At 49.6% G+C, this 24,914-nt stretch overlaps 1 protein-coding gene across 5 annotated transcripts in view; it reads left to right on the top strand.

Moving 5' to 3' along the window:
- KAZN (kazrin, periplakin interacting protein) overlaps nt 1-24,914 on the top strand; it is an 87,307-nt gene that overhangs the window by 56,887 nt on the left and 5,506 nt on the right. For 3 of the 5 annotated variants that reach the window (XM_083876881.1, XM_083876885.1, XM_083876882.1), the window contains 2 exons: nt 16,730-16,921; nt 24,425-24,561. In XM_083876881.1, coding sequence (XP_083733007.1) covers nt 16,730-16,921; nt 24,425-24,561 — 329 coding nt within the window. Of the gene's footprint in view, nt 1-3,716; nt 3,818-16,729; nt 16,922-24,424; nt 24,562-24,914 lie in introns of all 5 variants that reach the window. The other 2 variants (XM_083876884.1, XM_083876883.1) reach the window with 1 other exon arrangement.

Genomic DNA, 24,914 nt, shown 5'->3' on the forward strand with positions numbered 1-24,914 from the left:
TTCTGATTGCACCAAATATTTGTGCTCCTGTGGGGACTGTGGTGCGAGGGTGAATTTCCCTTAAGAAAATAAAGGGATTTTTTCCATCATTTTTGTGGCGTAGCTGGGGGGGGAAGTTGGTGAAAAGAGCAGTTACCAAAAGTGGCTCAACGTGGGGCTGGGCTGTGCCTCTCCTAAAGCTTCTGAATTATTTAAGGCATTGCTGAGACCTTTATATTTAGATATTGAAATTGAGGCCCTTTCACCCAGCCTGAATTTTAGATGCTTTTTCTTGTGGTCTCACAGGCGGCCCTTGAGAGAGGGGACTTGGCCAGCATCTAGTCCCATCACAAAACAGCTGGGTTATTTTAAAAAATATCCCTGTTTTACCAAGTTTTGAAGAATTTTGAGTCTTTGAAAACTTTTGGGTGCTCAGCAGTGTCTGGTGTGTGAATGATCAGTTATTTCTTTAATTTTCCCAGTAATAAACCTAATCCTGGAGTCATTGGGGTGTCCCTTCTCCCATCCTGGTCCCACACACTGGTGCTTGCAGCAAGTAGAAAGAATTGCATTTGCCTGTGGCTTTTTTTATCTCCTCCAAATCCCCCCCGTTGCTTTGGGTATTTTTTTTGTTATTATTGGCCTCGTTTTTTCAGTACAACAATGTTTTTTCTGGGAAAATGCCCAGTGCTGGGCACAGCTTGGGAGAGGTCCTGTGAGGGCAGTGTAGAAAAGGTGGATGACTTTGGAACCTTTATGTGAATAAATAGCAGGAAATAACATCTTTTTTGTCTTCCTCAAGTACCACATTGAAAACCCATACTTGAATTATTACTCTTGATCATATTTAGCTTTGAGTTAATACGATTGCTTCTTGGGTACCTGTCTCTTAGGATCATGTATTGCTTATTTTCATTTTCTAGCTCTGGCTGTTTGGAAATCGTGGTTTGGGTTATGAGGTACATGTGGAAGGGATAAGGGTTCCTGCTACTGGCTTTGCTTGCTGAGCTTTGTGCAGCACATGGGGGAAAATGCAAGTCTTTTCTGTACTGGTCATGGAAATTTGTTTATGAGATTTTCATGAGTCTGAGTTAAAAAAAAAAAAAAAGTTTGGGAAGAGAAGAAAGAAAAGAAGAATCCAGATGCAATCGTTGCTGTGAGATTTGTGATGAAGTGATGAAAACTGGCAGCTGCTGTTGTCGCACATCTTGCTCCAGCAAACTCTCCCTTCTCTCCCTCTTTACTCCTGTCCCATGTCTCTTCCCTGCTGCCCCTGGTTTATCCCTGGATGATCTCAGGGAATTTCAAGGATGTCATGTTGGAGCCAGGATTCCTCCTCATGGCAGTGTCACTGTGCCCTGGCTCCTCCTGTGCAAGAGTGGCAGGAATTGTCCAGGTCACCCAGAGCAGCTGTGGCTGCCCCTGGATCCCTGGAAATGTCCAGGGACAGGGCTTGGAGCAGCCTGGGACAGTGGAAGGTGTCCCTGCCCATGGCATGGGATGGAACAGGATGAGCTTTTAGGTCCCTGACACTGTTTTACACCACAACGACACAGACTCTGAGATTCAGGAGGCTGAAAATGACTCCTTTATTTTTGGGATGTGTCTCCCTTTTTATACTATTTTACACAGACCAATTTGATTGGTTAAACAAAGGCAAAACCTCTTCACTCACATTGGTCCGAGCAGAGGGACATCAAGAAGAAGTCACTCCTTGGAAAAGGAATGAATAACAAAGTTGCAGTTACGAAAAGACTTCTCATGTTTACAGAAAATTCCCCAGAAAAAGAATTTCAGAAAACCAAAACACCTCAGGCACGGAACCAGGGCTACGGGTCTCTTCCAGCTCAAACCATTCTGGGATTCTATGACCAAGTAGAACCAGGGCATGGAAGGGTTTGTACATCCCCCTGTGACCTTAACTGAGCACTGGGTATTTCCTGAGGAGCTTGGGTAGGCATTTAGTGCAGTTTAAAAATCAATGTGATCGTTCCACCAGCTATTTCCAGCCACGATGCAGCATCTGGGGTCACTGGGATCGTGTTTTCTTGGAGCTTGATGTTCTCACCTGCTCCCTGCTCACTCACCTGGTGCTCTGCTGCTGCAGGAATTGCTGTGCTTCACTTCCATGGGCTCTCCAGATGGACATTGCAGAGTGGCTTCCCCCAGGAAGCATCACTGCTTTGCTTCATCTGGATGGAAATAAAACACATGAGGAGTTTTTTTGTTGGTTGGTTGGTTTTTTTGTTGGTGTTTGTTTTTTTCTCTGCTCAGCTGGGTTTCAGTGCATCCTCGCACCATCTCTGGGATGTGTTTTTCCACCCCAACAAGAGGGTTGATCCACAGAGTGTTGAGCTCATTCCACAGGGATCCAGCCCCACATTCCAACCCACATGTCCCCACCCTGATGCTGCCAGACCTTGGGCTTGTGCTGCTGGCTTTGACATGCAGCTTCTGTGCCTTCTGCTGCCCCCTTTGGTTTTATTTTATTTTATTTTATTTAAAATTTCGATTTTATTCTGTTTTCCCAGCCCCAGGTTTGCCTGGTGCAGTGCCCTGATAACTCCATGAGAGCAGCTCCCTGCTGCCTCCAAGGACTGCAGCACAAGGCAAGATGAATAAAGGGCTGTCACCTTTATTAACTTTGCCACCTAGTGTGGTGTTTAATTCCAGGCAGGCACCCAGTGCAGCCCTCCCAGCTTTAAATGGCTTTTCCTGCCTTTGGGAATGTGTGTAAAATAGATGAGGCAGCATTACACCACCCATTGCCACACTCCCATCCAGTAACACTGTGGATATTTCAGAAAAACAAACATATTTTTAGTACTGGTTGGCATTTCCCTCCTCATTTTCAGACTGGACAACCCCATTTCCAGTACTAATTTGGGGTCAGTGTGGGTTTTTGGCCCAGAGAGGTTGTGAACTCCTGATCCCTGCAAGTGTCCAAGGTCAGGCTGGATGGGGCTTGGAGCAACCTGGGACAGTGGAAGGTGTCCCTGCCCATGGCAGGGGTTGAAATAAGATGTGCTTTAAGGTCCCTTACAACCCAAACCATTCTGTGATTTTATGGGCATGGGTATATTTATTTCATCACAGTCAGGTGTGCCATGATATTTACTGTGGCAGTAAGACTTCGGTGGAAAAATAAAGTAATTTAAAACCTCCAGGTGTTCAGTTTTTGTCCTGAACCTCCTGGCGGGGCAGAAAAAATTTCGCAGTGAAAAGTTGTAATAAGCATGGATTAGAAGTCCAGTAAGTGGTGCAGAATAGGCAAGTAAAATATTATCTCGCGTGATTCTTGGACACTTGGAAAAACCTTCAAGTTTATTTCATTTATTTAAAATAAGCAGGGGGAAATAAGGTTTTTGAAACAGGACTCGGGTCTTCAAGCTGAAGGGCTCAAAATGGGAGCAGGATGCACTGGGGCACCTGCAGAGCCTGATGTGGGCTCAGCCTTGGCTTCACACCTGCCAAGACCAGCCTTATCCTGTTCAATCAATATCAGCCCCCTCAGCATCAGAACTGGGGGAGTTTTCCTGCTGTCAGCCCATCACCTGCCACGAAATCGATGGGCAGGGAGGAAGCTGCTCGTGCCATCCGTGTCCGTGCTGCAGTGCAGTTATTTTTATCTATTATACATTGTTCTCAGTGGAATTATTCTGGCCCCAGCCTGTAGATAAGGGCTGTAACTAAATGAATGTGAGCTCTACCTTGAAGGTTAAATTGCTGCCTTGCAGGTTGGCGAGGAAGGTGGGGAGATGTTTACCCTCCTCCTCTGAAAAAACCCCATGAGCTCCGGCCCTGACCCGGCAATTTTGTTGAGTACTACTTGAAAAAGGCAAGTATTGCACTGAAATGCTGTGTTTAGTCCTCTGAATTGGTGGCTCTTCTTGATTAAGATGCCCACCCGCTGCCAGCTCTCAGGTGGGATCCCTCAGCACTGGAGGAGGCTGCCAATTTCCCCATAAATTTGGGAAAGCTCCTCACAGGCATCCCCGGGATGCAGGTTACAGCTGAGTGATGGGGTATTCTTGGGTTCTCCTCAAAAAAAGAAGTGGCAGCTTCAGAAAGTTATTTTGGCTGGTCTCAGTGGCACCATCATGGTAGTGCTGGTCCTGTGGACTGGACTGAGCCCAGCCCTGGTGTTGACATCTCCTGGGTGTGAAATGAATGATTATTGGCAGCAATACACCCAAGGAAAATGCTGCTGGTCCTGCCCTGAGTCACCCCTCCCTAGAGTTTGGTGTGGAAGGGATTAGGGTGAAAAAATCAGTAGGAAAACATACAGAAAATGGCAGAAATGGTGACTGCCCTACCCAGAGGTTAATTTTTCAGTTGGCAACCAACTTAGCTATATATTTATTCCTGGCTTAGCCAACAAGGAGGGGGTTGGTGATTGGAAGGCTACCATGGGATACACTGGGTGGGTAATATTGGGATTTACTTTACTGGAGGCTTCTCCTCACATCCTGGAGTCATTTCTCTGTTACTGTTTATAACTCAGCTCAAAGGGTTGGCCACTTAAGTGAACCCAGCAGGATGCAGCTCACAGTGTCCAGGTGAGCCTCCCTGGCTCCATCCTGCCAGGGGATGCAGGAATGTTGGGCTCCATGCAGGAATGTGGAGCTGCAGCTGTGGAGCAGTGGTTTATCTGCAGGTCCCCTTGGTTAACAAACACGGTTGCTGCAGGTCTTTAGGAGCTGTTAGCATGAACCATTAACTCTTCCTTTTAATTATTCAGGTTGCCTCTTTTAAATTTCTTTTTTAAGTGGAGCTAATAGGCTTTGCAGAGGAGGCTTCCAACCACAGCAGTTCCTCCCTGGAGGAGCCCTGTTTGTGCATTGCCAGCTAATCTCTTTTCTTCATTATCCCTTATCTTTCTCTAGCTGATTAATTGCTTTCAATTGATTTATAAATATTCTGTTGATACACACAGTGACGGGAGGGGAACGGGTTATGTCCAGGCTCAGGGGTCATTGATCCATGCAGCCCCTTGGGCTTTCCTAACCTGCCTCACAAATCCCAGCCAGCCTTTATTTCCCACTTGTGTTTTTTTTGTCTTTGTAATTCCTGCAAGCATCCAAAAATTGTGCTGTAGCATCACTTGGAGTCTGTGCACATGAACAAGCCTTGTGCCCTGTGAGTGACAGGTTTTGAGTGTAAAGAAATGGGGTTTGGATAAGTTATGGTTGTGTTGATGAATGCAGCAGGTTGTGTGGGTGTCATAAAAACCTATTTTCTATACTGAATTCCCTAATACACACACACATATATATATACATATACATATATATATATATATATATATATATGTATATGTATATATATGTATATAGGTGGAGTGGTTGATGAAGACACCAATAGAAACTCCAGGGCAGCCTAAAAAAAAAATTTTAAAAGGCAATAATACCTGATTATAAAGGTAGTGGCCAATATCAGAGTGGAGCTGCCCACCTTCAGCCTCATTCCAATCACACATGACACTGAGCAAAGCCATTTTTAGAAACAGCAGCACATTTATGAACAGGGATAAATCATTAACTTTTCCTGACAGACTTCCCATTTTTCCTGATATTTCTCTGCGTGCAGCCTGTTCCCCGACATCCCTGCTGGGGTGGCTGAACTGGGAGGCTCTGGGGACACCATGGCCCTTGGTGGCCTTGCAGTGGCATTCCTGGATGTGCTGCGGGGGAGATAAGGCTTCAACAAGAAAATATCTCCCAAAGTTTGAGACCCACCACACAGCTTTGACTGTTGCCTGATTATTATTTTGCTATTATTATTATTATTATTTTCCTGCTGTTTCCCTGTACAGTGACTGGTGGCACAGGCACAACCCCAACACGTGGCAGTATAATTACACGTTGCTAATGAGTGATTGCAGCTCCTTTAGCAGCCCAGCCTGACACTTTATCGGGTATTTGCAGGAGTCATGTAATTTTTTGTATCATCATATATGGTAATATATTCACTGCAGCGTGACATGGGATGAGGTTCAATGAATAATGTAAAACCCAGAATAACGCTGAATCTATATGAGATGCGCTTTTCCCCACAGCATTGTTTTAAAAAGGAAAATATTGATTCTGGTGGGGTTCAGCGGTTCAAAGCTCTCGCAGAACTCACGTTTTGCTGATCGATGCCCACCCTGTCCCTCCACAGCCACAAACGTGCAGCTGCCTGAGCCGTCCCTCGCCTCATTAGCGCTGGCACAGCTGGGGAGGGCAGGGAGGAGTCACTGACATTTGCAGCTGGATCCAGATGTTGCAGAAGCGCAGCAGGTTCTGTTGGGTTCAGGTGCCAGGTGAAACCTCCCTCTCTGTTAATACATCAAATTTTTTTCACCAGTTACTGTCTTTGAATGCAAATTATGTTGGATAATTTGTTTTCCTCTTTAACCAATTTCCCCCTATTCTGATCTGTGTCATTTATATTTGCGGGCCATTATCTTAGCCTCATTACAGCCTTTTAGCATTTGAATGAAAATATTGTAAAGAGCCCAGAAGTTAGACATAAAATGTCTGTGATGATAACTATAATCCTCATTAAAAAATTAAGAAACACAATTAAGAAACACAATGGAAATAACAGTGATGAGCTCAGGAAGTTGTACCAAATGAGATTGGAACCAATATGATGATGTTTGCCCTTTCCCCGTTGCTTTTTTGTGTCTTTAAAACAGTTTTGCCATGCTGTTTTAAAGAGGGGGAAAGTTGCTGTGTATGGCCTGGGTAGGGAGCTAACAAAAAAAATTAAGATTTTTCTCTCTATTGAGGCTTTCATTAATAACTGCACAAACTCTTGGTGATGCACGTGTGATTTTCAGGAGCTTAAAATACTCCGGCAGCACCGGAGGAGGAGGTGCAAAGCGGTGCCAAGTTCCTCAATGAAAATTACTCTCACCGCCCCTGGTTTTTGGAGCCAGATCGATGTTAATTAATCCTTGCCTCACATGTGAAGTTCTCCAACCTCACCGCCTCGGATTTTAACTCAGGAGAAGCAGATGGAGGTTCCCGAAGCGCCTCCGAAATTCCCAGCCGAGTGCTCTCCTCGATGACAATGCCAATTTGTCATGAGTGAAATGTTTGACAAAAATCTGTCATTTTTGAGAGAAGTTTTTCCTTGAAAGAAAAACCAGGGGGAAAAAAGAAATCAGCTCTGTTTTGAAACATGTCCTCACTCTGTTATCTTTATTTTGAGAAAGAGGGGGATGGAGAGGGGGGTTCCTGTTGCCGTGGGAGAGAAGTTTTTAGGGAGTTTTTCCAGGAAGCAGGTGGCATTTTGAAACAGGAGACCTCGTATGAGCTCTCCAGATTTTTCTGTTCCCGTGGTTTTTATGGACAGCTCTGTCCTTCAGGTCAAATGTGGCTCTAAAGGGCCAGCTCCTGTCTGAAGGCATCACAGGGATGTCACAGTGATATCACACCAACGTCACACTGATGTCACGGCAATGTCACACTGCTGTCACACAGATGTCACAACAATGTCACAGCGATGTCACGACGATGTCACACTGATGTCACAGCGATGTTACTACGATGTCACACTGATGTCACAGTGATGTCATGGCGATGCCATGCCGATGTCACAGCGATGTCACAGCAATGTCACGGTGATGTCATGCAGATGCCACGGTGATGTCATGCAGATGCCGCGGCGATGTCACACTGATGTCACACCAATGTCACAGTGATGTCACAGTGATGTCATTGCTATGTCACAATGATGTCTCAGTGATGTCACACTGACGTCACTGGGATGTCATGCTGATATCACATTGATGTCACACTGATGTCACAGCATTGTCACAGTGATGTCACAGCAATGTCACAGTAATATCACACCAATATCACACCAATGTCACTGTGATGTCACAGAGATATCACAGAGATGTCACAGTGGGTTTGATCAGCTCCTGTTCCGTGTTGCAGGGAGGGAGAGCTGTTCCCTTTGGAGCAGCAGTGCTGAAGCTGAGTTGCTTTTTCACAGAATCATAAGATCATCAAGGTTGCAAAAGCTCTGTTAAGATCATCCAGTCCAACCAGCACTGCCAAGGCCACTAACCCATGTCCCCAAATGTCACATCCTCATGTCTGTTAAATCTCTTCAGGACTGCGGACTCCACCACTGGCCTGTATTGCCAGTCTCTGCTGGGCCCTGCCTTTGTGGGTGATGCTTGGGATTTTTGGCAGAGTTGGGACAAATTTTGGTGGTGACCACCTGTAGCTTGCTTTGCTTCAGAACCATAACCCTGGTGAGACCTCCAGGCCCAGGAAGCTGGAGATGGGACACACGATGCAGGTTTGTGCTCTGATGGGGCTTGGCAAGTTTGGATCAGCCTGCAGAGACCTTCAGAGCCAGGCTTGGGTGGGAAGGGTCTCTCCTGGCCCAGAAGAAGTGTCTTGGCTCAGGAGGGCTGAAGGAGGCTGGCCAGTTTGGAATGCAGGGCCAGAGCCATCTGCATGACACCAGCACTTGTACCTTCCCCAGCACCAGCAGCAGCCTGAATGCACAGGGAGTGACTCCAGGGACAGAAATACCTCCCTGGCCTCAGCTTCCCCCTGGCTGAGGGACCATCACTGGGCACACAGCAATGGCTTCATCCAGAGCAAGGAGAGGAGACCAAGCCCCAACCCCAATTTAACCACAGGCAGAGGGTGATGCTGCCTGTCACAGGGACACACTCAGTGCCCAGAGCCCAGCAGCACCTCACAAACCTGCATGAGCCAGGTTTGACTTGAGCAGCACCGTTTTGCCATGTCATTAATCACAAGGGAAAAGGGGCAGGGAAATCCTTGCGGGTCCATCACCGGGTCAAAGAGCAGCTGAGCTGTGGATGTGAGTAACTCTGCCGGGCCACTATTAGTCAGCAGGAGTGAGGACTGAGCCCAGCCCAGCTCACCGGGCTGCTCTGCCAGGGAAAGAGGCTCCAAGGAGAGCTCTGGCCTTGTGCAATGCCTGTGACGTGCACACTCTCCTCCCTCTCAGTTCGGGCACTGCACCTCAGCACCTTCCCGTGCCGTGACAGCTCAGCGGGCCCCCTTTGCTCTGGGGTTACACAGGGCAGGATTGAGCCGCAGGTGCCCCGAGCCCGCGGTGCTTCCCGGCTCTGGGGAGGCTCGGGCGGCTCGGGCGGGCTGTGACTTGATCCCCGCCGAGGGAATTGTGCGGACAGGCTGCCATGGCAGGAGGTGACGCAGGGTTTTCCTGGCTTTCCCGGAGCTGAGGTAGGTGATGCCGGGCCGTGGGAGCAGAGCCGTGCCAGCCCTGCCCGCAGCTGAGTTTGCTGCTTGTTGCACAACAAAACCAACTCCCTTCGCCTGCCCGAGCCCTGGGAGGAAGAACAGGAGAGGGAGGGGACACTGGGAGGGTCACAGGGTGGGTGACAGCCTGGTGTATTGACCCTGGCCGTGGGTGCATTCCTTCCCAGCCAGGACAGCTCACCCCTCCCGCTGTTACATTGTCACCCACTTCCCCAAAGCGTCAAAGCCCCTGGACACGGGGTGTGCCTCAGTTTCCCCATGCCTGAGATGCTGCGGCTGGGTGCCTGCCAGAGGCTTGGTGCTGTTGTAAAGTGGAATATGGTGGGGGTTTTTTTTGTCTTGGAGTGTGTTTTGTGAGCTTTGTGCAAGCGCTGCTTCCTGGGCAGAGCAAGAGGTGTGGGGGGCTGCCCCCAGAGCATCCCCACACCAGCAGCTGGGAGGGTAACAGTGTGGAGACAGGCAAAAATTCATAAACCCAAAGGGCTTCTGCCCACTTCTTCATCGTTTTGGCTGTTGAATAAAATGTATAAAGCAGGTCTGCTGTGGAGAGCTTGGAAACAGGCAGCCCAGGCAGGTAATAGTGCACCGTGGACCACAGGGAACAGAAATATTCGTGTTAGGAAATGTTTCCTCACTGAAGGAGTGGTGAAGCATTGGAATGGGCTCCTCAGGGGAAGTGGGGGAGTCTCATCCCTCGAAGTGTTCAGAAACCCAGCAGATGGGACACTGTGCCATGTGGTTTAGTGGCCGTGGTGCTGTTTGGTTAAAAGCTGGGCTTGATCTTGGAAGTCTTTCCTTAATGATTCTCTGGAGAAGCCATACGGGTGTGCTGGGTCCCAGAGACTTTGGTCCTTCTGGTGTGTTTTCATGTGGCTTTTCTCACGGAAAGGCAGGTGATCTCTGCATTCTGAACAGGTTTTGCTTTGTCTCTGCTCACGCCATCCCGTATAAAATAACTAACAACTGCATTGCGAGAAAAATACACCGCACATTGTTTGCCTGGCTGGCCCGAGCCCTGCCCTGCACCGGGGCCGCCTCGCCTCCCTCCTGCCTCAGTTTCCCGCAGTGCCGCGGGCCGGGTGTCCCCACAGCGGTGGCTTTGGGGGCGCCGGGTGTGCGCTGGGCGATTCCAGCCGGGAATCATTTCCGCCGTGGATTCCTGCAGGGCTCCTCCTGAGGGGGCTCCTGGGGAGGTTTGTGGGCCCCATCCCGCTCGCCCGGGCCGTGCGGTGCGGGCAGAGCCGCTCCTCCTCCTCCTCCCAGCCGTGACATCAGGCGGGCGGCGGGAGGTCACACTCGGGGCGCAGGTACCGCTGGCCGCGCTTCCTTCCGCGCCCGCCGAGCGCCCCGGGCCGGATCCGCCAGCCGGGACCCCCCCCGGCCCCCGGCCCGCCGTGCCCCGCCATGAACTGGGAGCGGGAGGAGGAGAACGAGGCGCGGGGGACGCTGTCCCGGTGCCCGGCCCATTGTCCGCCCGGGCGGGCGCGGCGAGCGGCGGGCGATGCTCCGGCCAGGGCGCTGTGCCCCCGCCCGGCCCGCGCAGGTAAGAAGCTCCCAGAGGGTCCCGGAGGGTCCCCAGAGGGGTCACAGCCCCGGCGTGAGCGGCTTTCCTTCCCCTCGCTTTGTGCTCGGAGCTCGCTTCCTCCTGGGAGAGACAAAACAACGCCGGGGCCGGGGGAGGGAGGGAGGGTGGGGGGGGGTGGCCGCGCTGTCCCCACGCCCAGGGGACAGCCAGGGGCAGGGGCGAGGGGCTGAGTGTCCCCCCGGCAGGGGCTGGGGAGGGCCGGGGGGCGGATCCCGGTGCCCCATAGCCCATCCTGCCTCCCGGAGCTGGCGGGGGGCTCGGAGCCGGTCCCGGGGTTCCCGCGGGGGTCGCAGCCCCTCCCGGCCTGGGGCTCTTTGCCCTGGGGCTCCTTGCCCCGTGTGCTCCTGGCAGCCCCCACAAGCCCCAGCCTGGCCCCCCGAGCCCCTCTGCTCACCCTTGGTGCCTGCACAGGGGTTTGGAGGAGGTTTTATTTACTTACATCCACTGTGAGACACCCCCCAGCGTGTGGCCAGGGCAGAGCAGAGGCTGCATGCTGGAAATAATCCTTGTTTTTGGGGTGGGGAATGCCAGGGTAACTTGGCAGGTAGGGGGTGTGTGTACATCCTGCCCCAGCCGGGTGATGGGGCATGGGTCAGTGTGTGTGTGGGGCTGGGGGTCCTGTCCTGGAGCTGTGACTGTGTGGGGATACAGAGGACAAGCTGGTGTCCAACTCAGGAAATGCTCAGAAGTGGTGTTTGCAAGGATTTGCTCTCACTGGGTGAGAACTTTACCCTGAAGTTCTTATAGATTGTCTGTGGCCAGGTGCAACAGCTCACTCGTAGCATTGCAGCAACAGCACAGGCTGGAAATAAAAGCTTATTTATAATTAAGAGATAGGTGTGCAAAGCCAAAATTCATTTTATTAACCCAAGAGGCTCTGCTGAGCACCCTGGTACCCACCAGGAGGGAGCACTGGGTGGCTGACAGCTCTGAGGCCATGGTGTGCCACAGGGCTGCAGACTGTACTGAGGGATGTGCCTGGGATGCACAGCAGGACTGGGCTGAAATGGTGATTTACAACTGTCAGGTCCCTGTGCTTGTCCCCTGGAGGAGGTGATGCTGTGGGGTGAAGAGGGAGCTGATTTTGAGCCGCTGTGAGTTGAGTCCATCGTGGTGTCCAGGTGTTGAAGGGAGAGGTTGGATGTGATGGCTTTGCCCCAGCAAGTCCTGGGCAGTGGCAGTAGCTGGGTCCTCTCACAGATGGTTTGGGTTGGAGGGACCTTAAAGCCCATCTCATCCCACCCCCTGCCATGGGCAGGGACACCTTCCACTACCCCAGGGTGCTCCAAGCTCTGTCCAGCCTGGCAGCCACAGCTTGTCTGGGCACCCTGTGCCAGGGCCTCCCCACCCTCACAGGGAAGAACTTCTTCCTGATATCCCATCTAAGTGTGCCCTCTGTCAGTGGGAAGCCATTCCCCACTGTCCTGTCACTTCAGAACCCTTGTCAGAAGTCACTCTTCAGCTTCCTGCACCTTTGCACGGGGGAAGTCCCAAGCTAAGAAGCTATTTAAAAACCAGAGGTGATGAGATGCTCTTTAAAATACAAACCCAGCTCATCCCTGACTCTTGAATCTTTATTTTTTTTTTTCCAGTAAAGTTCTTTATGACCCTTGCATTTCTCATCCTAGGACAGAGGTGTGTGTACATGTATATTTATCTTGCTGATGTTCTGGATAAAAACTCACCCTTGACTTGTGCCCAGCAAAGCAAAAACCATCTCACCATCAAACTCACAAAAGCGGCACAAAATGCGGCTTTCACCTGAGATACTGATTCACCCTCACGAGCCTCGTCATTTGTTCTGCATCCATTTTTAATATGTCCCCTCCAAAGGTAGAAATGCGTGTACAGCAATCGTGTCAGCTGAGTTACATGAAAAAAAAAAAGGCTTTTAAATGGATGTCTTTAAAGTGATGCCTGTTCCAAGGCCAGTAAAAAGCTTTGCTGCTGCATGGAGGGTTGGTCTGCTGCCCAGAGGAGTCCAAGATGGGATTTGCAGGAGCAGGAGTGGAAACTTCAGCCCCAAATGCTGTCTAGAGATGTTCACTTTTTTTTTTTTTTTTTTTTTTAAAATCTCATTGGCATTGTCTGTTAACACCCATCAGTGGTTGAAGCATAAAGGATGCAGCATCCAGCAGTGTCATGGAAGTTTAATGTGATCAGCTAAAATATAATTAACAGCCAATTATTTCAGTGGGAATGGTAGTTTTCATCAGCTGGTCTGGGAAATGTTTAATGTGCATTAGCTTCATCTCTGCCCACTTGCAGCAGGTTTGGAAGGGGTTGGAATGAGTGATGGGGCTTGTCCATGCAAGGCAATACCTCCTTCTCCTCTGGGTGGTCAGGAATTACTAAAGGCACCCAAGTTCCCTTCCCCCCCACCCAAAAAAAAAAAAAAAAAAAAGAGGAGAGAAAATTTAAAAGGGACAAAAATATTGGGGGAAAAGTGTTGTGGAAGGTTTTTACATTGAGGTTGTTGCATTTATGAGGGGATTCCTAACGGCAGATTTAACTTTGTACCCTGATACAGTGATGCTTGCAAGAGTGAACTGAAAAAAAAAAAAAAGCCTTTAAAAAATACTCTCTTCTCTTGATTGCTTTTGCATCATGTTGGGGGCGTGTGTGGAGTCCCTTGTGAGGGGCACTGATCCCTGGTCCCTGCTAGAGAGGGCTGATGCTCACTTGAAATTCCTTTGCAGCTTCAAATAGAGGCACAGCTCCATCCAGCTCATAGGAATTACATGGAAATCCTCCCTCAGCCATCTGTATGTGGAAGAAATAGAGGCTGAAATGAGGTTCCTGAATAATTGACCCCATTTTCCCAGCTATTGGAACTTTCCTGTAACGATCACTAAGAGCTGCCTGCAAACAGGGTGTTTCAGGTCATTTATTTAGGTACTTAAACTTGGCAGAGCAGCAAGGAGTTTTCTCCCCCCTGCTTTAAAATGAAGCTAAAATTTCCCTTTCAAGCCGAGTCTCTTAATGCAAATTATGCCAATAACATGGGATTTCTCCATAGGACCCTTGAGAGCAGGAGGTGCTGGAAAGGTGGGATGGAAGCTTGGAGGAGAGTGATGGAGAGCAGACGCTCCATGCTGGGGAGGGGAAAGTGCTTTGAGGTGGAAAATTGGTGTGATTTTGGTGGGCAAAATACCAGGGGAAGCATTGGAGAGATGGAAATCCTGTACATGAGTGTCATTACAGATGTGTGCTCAGAGGATTTGTGGCTGCCCCATCCCTGGAAGTGCCCAAGGCCAGGCTGGACAGGGCTTGGAGCAGCCTGGGATAGTTGAAGGTGTCCCTGCCCATGGCAGGGAGTGAAACAAGATGAGCTTTAAGCTCCTTTCCAACCCAAACCAGTTTGTGATTCCATGACATTGGCAGGAGCCCTGAGAGGGAGTTGGAAAGAGGGATTTTCCTATCAAACCCTGCCTGCATGGATTGTGCTTTCCAATTTTATACATATATATATTTAAACCGGATTTGACTTTGCCATATATATAAAATATATATGTAGCAAATAACTATATATTGCAAAGCATAATCCTTTTTTCTACAGATACATATATATATGTATATCTCAAATTATATGTCAGAAAAAAGCAACAGTTTTGGATATATGACTGATCAATAATTCAGGTTCTCCATAGGCTTTGGCTTGCAGCCAGCAGCGTGGGGAGCATGTTGCTGCATGCTTCTCTCCAGATTACATCTGTAGCTTCTCATAGATCTCAGATTTTAATCCTTCAGCAGTTTCTGCCTGAATCAGGAGCTGAGTACTAAGTGGGGATGAGATTCCCTTGTTGCCTGTTTCGGAGGAGAGATGCTGTTCAGTTTTTTCAGTGCTTGACCAGAGGGGATCAGGGCATTTTTGGAGAGCTGCACTGGGCAGTGCATTATAGCACCTTGGGCCATGCCCAAGGACCCCTCTGGATTTTTTTACTGCAGAATTCCCCCCGGGCTGGCTGTCCTTGGTCTTGTTTCCCAGATCACTTCCTGCCATGTGGGGACTTTCTTGGTTCCCACCAAAATGCTGCAATTCACAGGAATCTTATCGGGATCAGTGCAGGCTGCCCTGCCCTGCCTCCATCCTCATCTGCTCGTTAATTTTTTTTCCCAGGAACAGCCCTTGGTGAAGTGGCATGTAAGGAAAGGTGAAAATGACTTATTAGTGGGGGGAAGAAAAAAAAAAAAAAAGCTATTTGTTGCAGCCAGGGATATTTTGTGGGGCTGCAGGGGACTTTCTGTGCCTGGGGAAGGCACTGGGTGGGTTTTGCACAGTAAATACTCCACTATGTGTGAGCCCTTCACATCCTCTCCGGGTTCCCAGAGGCTGGAGGGGACACGCTGCATTTCTTCCATCCCCTGGGGAAGATCCTGTTGGCCTTGGCCTCCTCCAGTTCTTGCTTTTTGCACGGATTTCAAGAAAACTCTTCAGGCTGCACCAAACCCGCCCCCCCAGCGCGGAGCTCGACTGTTCCTCATTAGTGACTTTATTGCTAAATAATTTACAGAATGGGGCCTTGCCAGTTTTCATTCGGGAAGCATTTCAAGTATGTGCAGCAGATTTTTATGCCTTCCTGGTGCAGCTGCCGGGAGCGGGGAGCTGCCTCTCCCTGTCCTGCCGCCGGCGTCACCTCCCGGAAAGGAAGCGGCCCCTGCACGTGCACAGGACCCAAGGAAGAGCCAAGGGGGAAATCCTTGTGTTGTTCCATGCCCAGTTGGTGTCCTCCAGGCTCGCTGCTGCACAGGGGCACTGGGGAAAGGGCACAGCCAGGGTGGTTTGATGAGGAGGTGTTTGGGTTTCGTTTCTGTTTCATTTTCCGGGTGACTGTGACGTGTGTGCTCATACGGGTCATGTTTTGTCCCCGCGTCCACGGTGGCAACACAAGAGGATGTGGATATCCTATCCCTGGAAGTGTTCAAGTCCAGGTTGGACTTAAAGCAACCTGGTCTAGTGGGAAGTAGACTGACTTACCCTCTGACTATGGTAGAGTGTAAGACTGGATGGTATTTAAGGTCCCTTCCAAGCCAAATCATTCCATGATTCTATGAAATCAATAAGCCAGTTTGGGATGCAAAAGGGCTTTTCTCCACTTGTTTTTAAAGGGGAGAGAAAGCAAAGCCAGACTTGGAGGGAGGATTGCAGCAGCACCTGCACAGCCCAAAAGTGTTTTGCAGGATGAGGGTGATGGGTGCAATGTGGGAAGAGCAGAAAAGCACTTTATTACACTAAACCGTGGGTGCAGCTGTAGGAAACAAGGTACTGGAACTTCTCTCCAGTGCCTGCTGTGGAGGGGATCCCAGCTGGTTCTGCCAGGATGCTCCTGCAGTGTAGCTGCTTGGAGGAGTGAGCAGTCACTGGGTGTAAATCTGCAAAATTCAGGATTTGGAGCTGTGGATGGAAGCGTCATCTTCCCTTTTCCAGTCTCACAGTGGTTTTGTTGAGTGTGCCCTGAGCAAGTGGGTGGCTGGAGGCAGAGCTGAGAGGTGTGGGAGCTTAGGAGACTGTTGGAGACCAGCCCTGTCTTTGGGATAGGAAAATCTTTCTTGGTTTCTTCTTACTATTACTATTACTATTTACTATTACTATTACATATTAACATCTATTTTTATTTTTTTAATGCAGAAGCCATCACCATCACTATTACATATTAACATCTATTTTTATTTTTTCAATGCAAAGCCATCACTTCCATCAAAGCAGAGACTCCCCACCTCCTTCCTAGTGCCTTCCCCACCCATCCTCCTCCTTCCCCAGTCCGTGGTGCAGGTTTTGGGCTGTGCAGAGCCAGCAGGGAGGGGCCAGCCCGGCAGCATTTCCCCGGGGTTGGAGTTTCCAGCAGGGGCTGTGCCGGGAGCCGTCGCTCACTTCCTCACATTGTGTGTCCTCTTCCTCCAGCGCTGCTGCGGGAGGAGGTGGCCCAGCTGCAGGAGGAGGTCCACCTGCTCCGGCAAATGAAGGAAATGCTGACCAAGGACCTGGAGGAGACCCACGGCAGCAAGTCCCCCGAGGTGCTCTCGTCCACCGAGCTGAAGGTGCAGCTGGCGCAGAAGGAGCAGGAGCTGGCGCGGGCCAAGGAGGCTCTGCAGGGTAAGGGCTGCACCTCCCTCTGCTGCAGCACCCTCAACTTACCAAAAAGTTAATTAATGAGGAAAGCTGTGCTTTTCACTGGGAGTCTGCAGGCAGTCCTGGTGGGGGTTGGTGTCCCTGGGACCTCCCTGCTCTCCTGGTCTGGCAAGGGCTGGTGTGGAGCTGGGAAGGACTGGGGTGCAGCAGTGGGCTGGGAAATGGGATGTGAGGGCTGATTGCAGCACTGCAAAGGAATTCTCCACAGCTGTAGAGTAGAGCCAAGGCAGCAGCTGAAATGCAGCTGGAGGTGGGGTTTGGGTTGGATTTGAGCCCCTCAGACTTGTAGGAGGGGAGCTGTGAGTTTCCTGATGGCTGCAACTTTCCTTGTCCCGCATGGAGCTACCTCCAGGTGACTGCAGGGTCCCCTCCTTCCTTCACCCCTGCCTTTGGGGGTCTTTGTGGCAGTCAGGGCTGTGCTCTCCTTTCCTCACCAGCACAGCAAGCCCTGGGACTTGTGGGTGTGTGGAGCAAAATACAACATTGCAGCTTTTCCACCCTAAACCCAAGCTGCCAATAAATCCAGGCAGGATGGTTTGTTAGCTGGGGCCAGGGGATGATCCTGAGCAGAGAAGGCTCTCACCCATCAAACCCTGGCAGCGCTGAGGCTCTAAATATCATCTCAAATCCCCAGCACAGCCAGTGTAACTTGCACTTGTCAGCTCGTGTTTGCGGATTATGAGGAGAAGCTGTCAGAAGTTTTCAGGCTCACAGGCTGAGAGGCACGTGGGGAGCTGTGGGGCCTCTGCGTCTCCCCCTGTTTGGGATGCTCCGAGGCACAGGGAAATGGGCTGAGTCAGTGTTTGGGGAAAGGACTTCAGAAAATTTTGTTATCGCTCTCTGATGTACAGAAACATCCCTTTGTATCAGCAACAGCCCAAACAGCTCCAAAATCCTGCCTCCCCCAACACCATCAGTGCAGCCTCAGGCAGCAGGAAATGCCCTGGGTTTATAGAACTGTAATTGGAGGAGAAAAACCGTAATTAGGGAATATTTGCTCCATGTGGATGGGGCAGGAAGGGAAGTGCTGATAAGTGCAAAATGTAGAAACAGAGAACTGTTAAAATACTAGTTAGAAAAAGAATAAGAGTAAGAAGTCATCTCAAAAGCTGCAGTGAGGTCGTATGTGCTTCTGTGGAGGATAGTCTAGAGAAAAAATGAGTTTGGCTTGAAAATTGTGAGTATTTAAGGAATATAGTATTGAGGTTTTATTAGGCTTTCACTTGGCAATATTCAAGCCTCTGAGCTTGGTTTTCCAGGACTTGTCTGCAAGTGTGGTGGCTAGGAAGAGAGAATCTCAGTTGCCACTTGGATGGGCACATAGAAAGAAGCTTTTTCTCAATTGATGCTTCTTCCCTGTCCTGCAATATTAAGAAGCTTCTGTGATTTTTGCGACAATTGTTCAGGCTGGATCTGGAGGCTCTGGGCAGCAGAGCAGGCTTGGCAGTGACTTAGATGGATAACTTGAAAACGAGATCAGCAGCTGCAGAGGGAAAAAAAATCCTTTTTCCTTTCCATGAAAAATTGTCCAGAGAGAAATGTAGCCAAAAATGGAGGGAAAACAGTGTCTGGTGACTGGTGTCTGCCAGGGGAGACAGATCTGCTGATGGACACACTGGGGACATCATGGCTCTGTAGTAAAGAACTGCAGGATAAAGCCCTGCCAGGAGCACAGGGAAACTTGGCCATGTAGTTTAGGGATCTGTGTCAGTTGTGTCCTGCAGCCAGAGCATCTCCCAAGAGCAGCTCCTCCTCAGAGCCTGCATTCCTGCATCCCCAGTCCCACATCCTCACCAAAGGCTGCCCCACATCCAGCAGCACTGGCTGCAGCATCCCTGTGCCTGCAGCAGCCCACAGTCCGTGGTGGGTCCTGTGGAATGTCATTAGCAGATAAATTATATGGAAATCTGTCATCATTGCTGGCTCTGAGCCTGGAAGTGCAGCGCAGCTGGTTCAGATGGATCTTGGCTTGGCTGGGCCATGCTGCAGAGGGAGGCAGAGAGAGTTTGCTGGTCGGGGGCTCCAGCAGTTTTTAAGAGCCTTTATTTTGGACAACCACACAGGGTTTTGTTTGTGGTGGTCTCCGTGGAGGGTGGGTTCATTGTCCCCCTTTGGAGGTGCATTTCCAGCCCTTGCCAACAGCATTTGGCACAGGGATAAAGCTGATAAGCCTGTGCTGCATCTTCCCTGTGCCGTGCTAACAAGTCCTTGCTGTGGAGGATAGGAGCAGGGGTCTGGCCCAGCACAGAGTGCTCTGCAAGAGCAACTGAACCAGTTTCTTTATTTCTGTCAGCATGTGCTTTGTGCATCTTTATTCCACTTTTTCCTGGGCTAATTCCATCTCTTGCACTTTTTTTTTAATCCACTAACATCCAATTAAAATCCCACAGTGCTACGTCCTACTGCCCTCTCCTCTTCAGCCATGGCTGGGACTCTGAATTGTGCTTCCAGCATTAGAGCAGTCATTATTTCCCCCTGGCTGGAAAGGTGTGGATGTGGTCTGGATTTCTGGTGTGGAAGTCCCTGATGGGAGAAGTTGCAGACAGCTTTATTACTGCTGGTCCTGCTGAGGGCAGGGACTGTGCCCAAGTGCCTGGGGGACTCCAGGAGCCTCTTGGCTGGGTGACATCCATGAGTGTATGGGCTGATGGCAGAAACCCCATTTCTGGGAAGGTTTATCCAATATGCTGGAGTTTGCCTGCGGGATTATCACACAGAGAGCAAACCTGGTTTGTTTCATTTTTGAGTGCCAGGGTGGAAACCTCAGGCTGGCCTTGCCTGCTGCTTGGAAAGGCATGAACCAGCTTCTTGTCTGCTCCACAAATGGGTTGTAGCCTGGTTTCCTGCCTCCCTCACCTTCAGCTCAAAGCTGTGACTCCCCAGGAATAGCATTTGGACTGGGGAAAGCCTCCTACAGAGACCCACAGCACCCTCAACTTGCTGCCATGAGGGGCTGGGTAACAAAGAGATGTGTGGACAGGTGTCCCAGTGAATGGATCACCCAGAAGAAGGGGGCTGTAACAGATGGATATCCCAGAAGGATGTGTGACCTGGCAGATGGGTGTCCCAGAAGATAGGTGTCCCACTGGATGGATGTCCTGACTGATGGATGTCCCACCATGGACCCAGCCAACGGAGCCATCTCCACTCTAAGGATATGGATCTCTACAGAAAACCTGTTGTTCTCCTTTAAAGACTCACCTGGAGTTTTCAGAAGTCATTCACCACCTTGTTGACTTCTGGGTCAGGTTTGGAAAGCCCTTGGCTGTTACCAGGTAAACTCCCCCAAGGAGAATTGCCTCACCTGAAATTTGCCTTTTTCCTGAGATTTGACACTGGGCTCTAATTTCTTGCCTGCTCTGTACCTCCACACACCCAGGAGTGAGTGCTGGCTCTGCCTGACACCACAAAACATTGATGTTTTCAACATCAGGATCTACCTGCTGGCGACAGCTGCCCTGGGGACTGCACGTGCCTCTTTAATTGCAAAGCAAGGAGCAGCACTGAGATCCTGATTTTATGGGTTAGTCATGGTGACAATATTGGATTTCATGGCTGCGAGGAAGAAACAGGAGAAATTAAGTCAATGTTAATAGGACAGGATGGGTTTGCACATTGCTGTTGCACGGGGCATCCCTGGGGTTCCAGCCCTGCTCCCCGAGGATGCCCTTCCGTGTGTTAGAAATTAGTGTGTGATTCAGTAACTGATAAAGTCACCTCTGATTCTTTTCCTGGCATGAAAATTCACATTGTGTGGGGTGAGAGGACTTAGAAGTGGATGGGAGTCACGAGAAGCTGCTCTTTAGGGTTCAAGGGTGTGCTGCATCTTCTGCCAGTGCCCTGGTGTGTGTCTGGGCATTGCTGCCTCATCCCAGGAGTGTCAGACTGGGCAGAGATGCTGCTTCTGTGGTTCAAACAGTAGTTTTTCATCTAATATCACATAATCAAGGTAGTTAAACTAATTATTACTCATATGTCCTCCAAGGGAACCTCGGCTGGATGGTGGGGCCTCCACCTCATAGGGCCAGGGGTTGGATGTCAGTGATCCTTGTGGATCCCTTCCACGACAGGATGTTCTGTAATTGATATCCCCTTAATCTGATACTATTAATTGCAAAGAGGGCAGGCAGTATTTAGAGCAGCCCCCATCCTTGGGGGAAATGCCTGGGTTTAGGATACAGGAGCTAATTCCCAGCTGGAAGCTGTTGGATGTGAGATCAGACTGGGGCCATGGGGTGGTGGCATTGCTGGGTGGCTCCAGCCCTGCTGCTGTCCCAGACAGGCCTGTGCCTCTCCAGTGGAGCAACTGGATTTTGGCTCCTCACACAGATCTGGGAATAAAAGGCGCTGAGGGGGTGGATTTTTAATTGTTTTGGCTGCAGGAGGAGCCCAGCACGGGGCTGGTCCCGTTACATCTCTGTGTCCATCATTCTTCTCCCAAAGGACTGAGGGGTGGATCGAGTGGCAGGAGGTGGAAGCTCAAATAACAGGAGGGCAGGGTGACCTGGTGCAGGTGGGGATGGTGGTGAGAGCTGGGGGGATTCACCCAGCTCATCCCAGCCCATCTCCCCCATCCCCTGCTGCCAAAGCCGGTGCTGAGCTGCCGAGTCCACGGGGGGCTGCTGGGTCCCCCCTCTCCTTCTGCCATGTGCTTTGGAGGGGAGGGGAAAATTAATAATGCAAGTCAGAGAAGTACTTTCCACTCGTGGCCTGGGTTTAGGATTTCTTGCTTCTTTTCTTGGGTTTATGAAGAGGTCAGGGGCTTGGCCAGAGCCCACTGTGCCGATGGGCTGGGGGAGTTCATTTGGATACTTGTGGGGGTTTGGGATACAGAAACCTGGCCCTGGATCAGCAGATTAAAGGAAAAAGCCATTTCACCTCCTCAGATGGCCCTGATAGTCAGGGAAAATCTGCTTTATCCCTCCTTGGCTGGCCATGGATTGCAAAGGCTCGTTTTCCTCGACCCAGTAATTAGCTGGGCTTGTTTGCTAAGGATGAATTAAGCTGCTGCAGTAAGTGGGGCTCGGTCCAGGAGCTGCTGGCAGCCCTCGCAGCTCACTTCTGCCTCACTTTTTATTTTTCTCCTGCCTTTTTCAATTAATTTCCTATTAATTTGGTTTGGAATGAAGTTCTCAAATGACTGATAAATCTTATTTAAGCTTAGGAGCTAATCACTCTTAGAGGAAGGAGAGTAATAGAGGAGAGCAAAAAAAAAGGTGTGCTAATTTCAGCAAATCTCTCAAATAATAAATGCAACAAATGGTAAATTGTCCTGTTGAGTTAATAGGAAAAAATCTGCTTTTTCAATACTCAAACCTCATAATCCTTTTGACACACTGACATAAATATTGGTAAATATTTGTATATCAATGCAAAATTCAACCTTGGGAGATAGTTACCCTTCTTCTACTAGTACTTCAGAGCATTTTCTTTTTTTTATTTTATTGGCAAGTGATTAAATGTTTTCTGTAAATCTTTAAGGGCCGTGAACACTGCCACTAATTAAAGGAGTTTGTATGCTATAGGGGACTCACTATTTAATTAAATTCATTAGGATTCTTGTGTCGCCTCCAGCATCAGAGATTGGCAAATGTGACTTAAACTTTTATAAGAGCCTCCCAGTATCCTTTAGGAAATTAAATTTTACATATATAGATATATATGTGTCTTTGGGGTCTGGATCTCACCCCAGTATGGTTCGGTCAACTTATAATTAATTTTTCTTTTTTACCAAGTTTTTAGTTCCTGTGAAAGAACTGGACAGGGGAAAGTGGTGGTTAAGGACACACAGGCAGCGGGAAAGGGCTTTTTCAAAGACATGGGTGTGGTTGTGATTGTTTTTAGAGGATTTCTGTAGTAATTTCCTAAAATGGGAAAAAAGTAAGGGAAGTCCTGGAAGAGGCAGAGTTGTCCCAGGAGGAGTTATGTTCATTGAAGTGGGCAAGGAAGACTCCCAGGAGCTCCTTGTCACAGGACAATGTGATTTTTTGTAGCATTTCCTACCTCATTTTCTGGTTTTCGGTGTTCTGATTTATCTCCAGTGCTTAATGGCAGAAGAGTTGGTCCAAAGAGTTTCATCTCATGGATTTTAACAGATAAAAATCTCCATAGTCCCAAGCATCTCCCTCTTTCTCCACTATTTAGTTTGATTTTTCCCCCATCTTTTTCTCCTCTCACCTGCAAACCCCCTCCTTTCCTTGATTGATTGTTCATCTTATCCCCATGTGTTGAGAGGAGCCCAGAGGTACCTTTTAAGCCCCCCAGATGAAGTGACTGATTACAGGGAGTAGAAAACACAGCGTGGGCTGAAACACCCACTGTGTTTTCTGTAATCTGATGGAGAAAAGTTGGATGTGTGCATAGAGACAGTCCCACTCACAAAGCTGTGATTTTTGTAATCTGATTTCTGTACTCTGATAGAGAGTTCTGTGATTTCTGTAATCTCATGGAGAAAGGTTGGATGTGTGCATGGAGACAGGTCCCACTCATGATGCTGCATCATCTTTTGGCATCTTTTGTAGTGTACACAGCCCCTGGTGGCTTTGGGGTTGTTTTTTCCTGCAGAGTTTTGGGGGCATTTAGGATTTTTTTGATAATACAAACAACAACTTTCAAGAGTCAATGATTCAATACAATGAGTGCAGGGAGAGTTGGAGGGGCAGGGGATGTTTCATGGCATCCCTGAGCAGCACTTGCTCAGGGTGGAAAAGCAGGAATATATTAACTAAATATTTGTGATCTGATTCCTAAACTGGGCATTATTTTGGTGGGGTGTATCTGGAGCAGGGAGCCACAGGGCACTTCTGCAGCACTGCCAAGGGACAGGTTCAGTTCTGGGTAAAGCATTGATGTACAGAAGTGACCAAAACTCCTACATGAGATTTCTGATTCTCCCTGGATTTCCAGCCTTCCCCAGCTGCCCCGGGGTTGGTGGTCAGCCAGCATCCCTCACTGGTGCAGTGAGGAGGGAAAACATGAAGGTTTTGGGTTCCTCTCAGGGCTGTTGAAACACCCATGACATCCCACATGCCTCTGCTCCATCCCCTCATCCCAACACGGCATCCCTGAGCTGGAAGGGGACACTCAGGGAGCCGTGCCCCGGGCCCGTGGGAGCGCTCTGGAATCCGCCTCGCTGCTAAAAATAAACCAGTTGTGGTTTATTTATCCTGGAAAGGGAGCAGCAGGTTTTCCTGCACCAGGCCCCGAGGCTGAGGCTGCAGTTTTGCTCCCAAACCTCCTTTTCCAGGGTCTGAGCTGCCCCTTGGAAGGATGGGCAGTGATGAGAAGCCACAGTGATGACGTGATGGGCATTTCTAGGGGCGCAGCAATGGGGGTGAATTGGATATCTTCTCCCAGCCAGCCCAGCCCCTAGGACTGTAACTTTGGTGCTTTTTCCTTGAAAAATAAAAGAGATGGAGTCAAGGGGCTGCCTGGCCTCCTATGCTGGAGTCACCCTCTCTCCCACAGCCATGAAGGCCGACCGCAAGCGCTTGAAGGGGGAGAAGACAGACCTGGTGAGCCAGATGCAGCAGCTGTACGCCACGCTGGAGAGCCGGGAGGAGCAGCTCCGCGACTTCATCCGCAACTACGAGCAGCACAGGAAAGTGAGTGCAGAGCCCAGCACCACAGACTCGTGGCACAGAGGCCAGGCAGCAGGTTGAGTGTGGAAAAAACCTGGTTTGTAATCTGGGAAAATCCCGCTAAAGCCCCAGCTGGGCTCTTGCTGGAGTTGGGATGGACCACAGCAGGTTAAGGTTAAACAAACACTGGAGGAAATAGAGCCAGACCTGGGGGATTTGAGGTAATTTTAACCAAGTGCACACTCTTTTTGGAGACTGGCTGCATTCTGGATCTCCCCAAAAAGGGTTGACATTCCTGCCAGCTCAGGGCTCTCATGGTTGGGTGGTCCTCAAGGGGGTTGTGACAGGGGGGTCTTTAGTAGCCCATGGATTTTCCC

The sequence above is a fragment of the Zosterops lateralis genome (genome assembly GCF_965231275.1).
Source record: "Zosterops lateralis genome assembly, chromosome: 22".
NCBI lineage: Eukaryota > Metazoa > Chordata > Aves > Passeriformes > Zosteropidae > Zosterops > Zosterops lateralis.